General features: G+C 78.9%; 1 protein-coding gene across 1 annotated transcript in view; it reads right to left on the bottom strand.

The window, feature by feature from the left end:
- AURANDRAFT_62820 (hypothetical protein) overlaps positions 1-5,726 on the bottom strand; it is a gene marked incomplete at both ends in the record, with an annotated part of 16,917 nt that overhangs the window by 6,402 nt on the left and 4,789 nt on the right. The window contains 2 exons of the mRNA XM_009036782.1: positions 310-2,145; positions 2,259-5,601. Of these exons, the coding sequence (XP_009035030.1) occupies positions 310-2,145; positions 2,259-5,601 (5,179 nt within the window). The remainder of the gene's footprint in view (positions 1-309; positions 2,146-2,258; positions 5,602-5,726) is intronic.

Below are 5,726 nucleotides of genomic sequence, written 5' to 3'. Positions count from 1 at the left end.
AACGGATTCGTCCCAGTCGCTTCGCGCGCCGGATCCGGCCGCGGGCTCGTCGCCGCCGCCGAAGCCGACGATGCGGCTTCCGCGAACAGAGACGCCCGGCGCGTCGATGGGCGTCCCGCCGCCGTAAGCCCTCCCGGGGCCCGCGGCGTCGTCGTAGCCGCCGGCTGGCGGGGCCCCTCGGGCGCGCCCGTCGCGGCCCCCGCCGGGAGCGTCGTCGGCGCCCAAGTCGCCGCTAGCCGTAGGATCCTCGCCGCCGCCGAAACCGACGATGCGGCTCCCTCGCACCGCTGGCGCGGACGCGTCGCGCACCGACGAGGGCACGTCGGCCGGCGCCACGCCGCCGAGGTCCCGGCCCGCGGCGTCGCGAGCGCCGGGAGTGTCGAACGGCCCGCCCTCTCCGCCGCCGCCCATGCCGACGATGCGGCTGGCCCGAACAGGGGAGGTGTGGCCGCGGAAGCCGGGCCCGCCGGCGGCGGCGTCGCTCGGATCGCCGCCGTCGTAGACGGAGGATTCGCCAGGAGTCTCAGTGCCGCGGTCGGGGCCGACCATGCGGCTGTCCCTCAGATTCGTCCGAGAAGGACCGGCCGCCGCGTCGTTCGCGTCGTCGTACTCGCCGCCGCCGCCGAAGCCGACGATGCGGCTCCCGCGCACGGCCGTGCGCGGCGCTCCTCCTACGGAGTCGGCGTCGATGGGCGTGCCGCCGCCGTAGGGCATGTCCCGGCCGGCGGCGTCGTCGTAGCCCCCGACCGGCGGAGGCCCGCGGCCGGGGCCGCGGCCGCGCTGCGCCGAGCCGCCGGGAGCGTCGGAGAGCCCCGCGGCGCCCGGATCGCCGGCGGCGGGATCGTCGTAGTCGCCGCCGCCGCCGTAGCCGACGATGCGACTCCCTCGCACCGACGGGCCCGCATCTCCTCGATCGCCGGCCATCGGATCGCCGGCCGCGGGATCGTCGTACTCGCCGCCGCCGCCGAAGCCGACGATGCGGCTCCCGCGCACGGCCGTGCGCTGCGCTCCTGCCGAGTCGTCCATGGGCGTGCCGCCGCCGTAGCCGGGCGCCGCCGAGGGGTCCTCGATGGGCGTGCCGCCGCCGTAGACCCGGCCCTGTCCCGCCGCGTCGTCGTAGCCCCCGACGGGAGGAGGCCCGTGTCCGGGGCCGCGCGATCCGCCGAGAGCATCGGCCGCCGGGTCGTCGTAGTCGCCGCCGCCGCCGTAGCCGACGATGCGACTCCCTCGCACCGATGGGCCCGCGTCTCCTCGATCGCCGGCCATCGGATCGCCGGCCGCGGGATCGTCGTACTCGCCGCCGCCGCCGAAGCCGACGATGCGGCTCCCGCGCACGGCCGTGCGCTGCGCTCCTGCCGAGTTGTCCATGGGCGTGCCGCCGCCGTAGCCGGGCGCCGCCGAGGGGTCCTCGATGGGCGTGCCGCCGCCGTAGACCCGGCCCTGTCCCGCCGCGTCGTCGTAGCCCCCGACGGGAGGAGGCCCGTGTCCGGGGCCGCGCGATCCGCCGAGAGCATCGGCCGCCGGGTCGTCGTAGTCGCCGCCGCCGCCGTAGCCGACGATGCGACTCCCTCGCATCGACGGGCCCGCGTCTCCTCGATCGCCGGCCATCGGATCGCCGGCCGCGGGATCGTCGTACTCGCCGCCGCCGCCGAAGCCGACGATGCGGCTCCCGCGCACGGCTGTGCGCGGCGCTCCTGCCGAGTTGCCCATGGGCGTGCCGCCGCCGTAGCCGGCCGCCGCCGAGGGATCCTCGATGGGCGTCCCGCCGCCGTAGACCCGGCCCTGTCCCGCCGCGTCGTCGTAGCCCCCGACGGGAGGAGGCCCGTGTCCGGGGCCGCGCGATCCGCCGAGAGCATCGGCCGCCGGGTCGTCGTAGTCGCCGCCGCCGTAGCCGACGATGCGACTCCCTCGCACGGACGGGCTCGCACCTCCTTGATCGCCGGCCATCGGATCGCCGGCCGCGGGATCGTCGTACTCGCCGCCGCCGCCGAAGCCGACGATGCGGCTCCCGCGCACGGCCGTGCGCGGCGCTCCTCCTACGGAATCGGCGTTGATGGGCGTGCCGCCGCCGTAGGGCATGTCCCGGCCGGCGGCGTCGTCGTAGCCCCCGACGGGCGGAGGCCCGCGGCCGCGGCCGCGGCCGCGCTGCGTCGAGCCGCCGGGAGCGTCGAAGAGAGCCCCGCGGCGCCCGGATCGCCGACGGCGGGATCGTCGTAGTCGCCGCCGCCGCCGTAGCCGACGATGCGACTCCCTCGCACCGACGGGCCCGCGTCTCCTCGATCGCCGGCCATCGGATCGCCGGCCGCGGGATCGTCGTACTCGCCGCCGCCGCCGAAGCCGACGATGCGGCTCCCGCGCACGGCCGTGCGCGGCGCTCCTCCTACGGAGTCGGCGTCGATGGGCGTGCCGCCGCCGTAGGGCATGTCCCGGCCGGCGGCGTCGTCGTAGCCCCCGACCGGCGGAGGCCCGCGGCCGGGGCCGCGGCCGCGCTGCGCCGAGCCGCCGGGAGCGTCGGAGAGCCCCGCGGCGCCCGGATCGCCGACGGCGGGATCGTCGTAGTCGCCGCCGCCGCCGTAGCCGACGATGCGACTCCCTCGCACCGACGGGCCCGCGTCTCCTCGATCGCCGGCCATCGGATCGCCGGCCGCGGGATCGTCGTACTCGCCGCCGCCGCCGAAGCCGACGATGCGGCTCCCGCGCACGGCCGTGCGCTGCGCTCCTGCCGAGTCGTCCATGGGCGTGCCGCCGCCGTAGCCGGGCGCCGCCGAGGGGTCCTCGATGGGCGTGCCGCCGCCGTAGACCCGGCCCTGTCCCGCCGCGTCGTCGTAGCCCCCGACGGGAGGAGGCCCGTGTCCGGGGCCGCGCGATCCGCCGAGAGCATCGGCCGCCGGGTCGTCGTAGTCGCCGCCGCCGCCGTAGCCGACGATGCGACTCCCTCGCACCGATGGGCCCGCGTCTCCTCGATCGCCGGCCATCGGATCGCCGGCCGCGGGATCGTCGTACTCGCCGCCGCCGCCGAAGCCGACGATGCGGCTCCCGCGCACGGCCGTGCGCTGCGCTCCTGCCGAGTTGTCCATGGGCGTGCCGCCGCCGTAGCCGGGCGCCGCCGAGGGGTCCTCGATGGGCGTGCCGCCGCCGTAGACCCGGCCCTGTCCCGCCGCGTCGTCGTAGCCCCCGACGGGAGGAGGCCCGTGTCCGGGGCCGCGCGATCCGCCGAGAGCATCGGCCGCCGGGTCGTCGTAGTCGCCGCCGCCGCCGTAGCCGACGATGCGACTCCCTCGCACCGACGGGCCCGCGTCTCCTCGATCGCCGGCCATCGGATCGCCGGCCGCGGGATCGTCGTACTCGCCGCCGCCGCCGAAGCCGACGATGCGGCTCCCGCGCACGGCCGTGCGCGGCGCTCCTCCTACGGAGTCGGCGTCGATGGGCGTGCCGCCGCCGTAGGGCATGTCCCGGCCGGCGGCGTCGTCGTAGCCCCCGACGGGCGGAGGCCCGCGGCCGGGGCCGCGGCCGCGCTGCGCCGAGCCGCCGGGAGCGTCGGAGAGCCCCGCGGCGCCCGGATCGCCGACGGCGGGATCGTCGTAGTCGCCGCCGCCGCCGTAGCCGACGATGCGACTCCCTCGCACCGACGGGCCCGCGTCTCCTCGATCGCCGGCCATCGGATCGCCGGCCGCGGGATCGTCGTACTCGCCGCCGCCGCCGAAGCCGACGATGCGGCTCCCGCGCACGGCCGTGCGCGGCGCTCCTCCTACGGAGTCGGCGTCGATGGGCGTGCCGCCGCCGTAGGGCATGTCCCGGCCGGCGGCGTCGTCGTAGCCCCCGACGGGCGGAGGCCCGCGGCCGGGGCCGCGGCCGCGCTGCGCCGAGCCGCCGGGAGCGTCGGAGAGCCCCGCGGCGCCCGGATCGCCGACGGCGGGATCGTCGTAGTCGCCGCCGCCGCCGTAGCCGACGATGCGACTCCCTCGCACCGACGGGCCCGCGTCTCCTCGATCGCCGGCCATCGGATCGCCGGCCGCGGGATCGTCGTACTCGCCGCCGCCGCCGAAGCCGACGATGCGGCTCCCGCGCACGGCCGTGCGCGGCGCTCCTCCTACGGAGTCGGCGTCGATGGGCGTGCCGCCGCCGTAGGGCATGTCCCGGCCGGCGGCGTCGTCGTAGCCCCCGACGGGCGGAGGCCCGCGGCCGGGGCCGCGGCCGCGCTGCGCCGAGCCGCCGGGAGCGTCGGAGAGCCCCGCGGCGCCCGGATCGCCGACGGCGGGATCGTCGTAGTCGCCGCCGCCGCCGTAGCCGACGATGCGACTCCCTCGCACCGACGGGCCCGCGTCTCCTCGATCGCCGGCCATCGGATCGCCGGCCGCGGGATCGTCGTACTCGCCGCCGCCGCCGAAGCCGACGATGCGGCTCCCGCGCACGGCCGTGCGCGGCGCTCCTGCCGAGTCGTCCATGGGCGTGCCGCCGCCGTAGCCGGGCGCCGCCGAGGGGTCCTCGATGCGCGTCCCTCCGCCGTAGACCCGGCCCTGTCCCGCCGCGTCGTCGTAGCCCCCGACGGGAGGAGGCCCGTGTCCGGGGCCGCGCAATCCGCCGAGAGCATCGGCCGCCGGGTCGTCGTACTCGCCGCCGCCGCCAAAGCCGACGATGCGGCTCCCGCGCACGGCCGTGCGCGGCGCTCCTCCTACGGAGTCGGCGTCGATGGGCGTGCCGCCGCCGTAGGGCATGTCCCGGCCGGCGGCGTCGTCGTAGCCTCCGACGGGCGGAGGCCCGCGGCCGGGGCCGCGGCCGCGCTGCGCCGAGCCGCCGGGAGCGTCGAACATCTGCACCGCGCCGCTGCGCGCCCGCGTCGGATCGTCATTACCCATGCCCTCGTCGCCGCCGCCGTAGCCGACGATGCGACTCGCTCGCACCGATGGGGCGCTTCCGCCGGCCGCCGCGTCGCTCGGATCGCCGCCGTCGACGCGCCGCGCGGTCGGACTCGCGTCTCTTTCGCCGCCGCCGCCGAAGCCGACGATGCGGCTCCCCCGCACCTGTGTCCGCGATGGGCCGGCCGCGGCGTCGTTCGCGTCGTCGCCGCCTCCGAAGCCGACGATTCGGCTCCCGCGGACCGAGGCCGCGTCGTTTCGCACGCGAGCGCCCTCGTCGCACGGGCACGGCCGCCGCTGGAGGCACTCGGGGCAGTGCTCCGGCGGGAGCGGCTGGTGGCGCCGCGAGAGCTGGGCGCCGTCGTCGCCGCCGCCCCCCACGCCGAGGATGCGGTCGAGGGGCACGGGCGGCGCCCACCGCTGCGTCGGAAAAGGGTCGACGGCGCTCGCGCGGCCCCGGCGCGGGGGCGCGGGCGACAGGTCGCCGACCTGCATCGCGTCGCAGGCGCAGGGCCGCCGCTGGAGGCAGGCGTGGCAGTGCTCCGGCGGCGGCGGCCGGTGGCGCCGCGAGACGCCGTCGGCGTCGCTGGCCGCGGGCGGCCGCGACGGGCCGGCCGCGGCGTCGTTCGCGTCGTCGCCGCCGAAGCCGACGATGCGGCTCCCGCGGACCGCGGGCCGCGGCGGCGCCGCGGGGTCGCCGAGGCTGACCCCGCCCTCGTAGTCGCCGCCCATACCGACGATGCGGCTCCGCCGCACCGACGGGCTCGCGGGTCCGCCGCGGCCGCCGCCGGCTGCGTCGCCGGGGCTGCTCGCCGCGACCGCGCCGCCGCCGGAGCCCGCGACGCGGCCGTCGCCCGCGTTCGTCCGCGA

This window comes from Aureococcus anophagefferens (genome assembly GCF_000186865.1).
Source record: "Aureococcus anophagefferens unplaced genomic scaffold AURANscaffold_5, whole genome shotgun sequence".
NCBI lineage: Eukaryota > Pelagophyceae > Pelagomonadales > Pelagomonadaceae > Aureococcus > Aureococcus anophagefferens.
The sequence above is the reverse complement of the archived record's forward strand: the minus strand, read 5'-3'. Positions and strand labels throughout refer to the sequence as shown.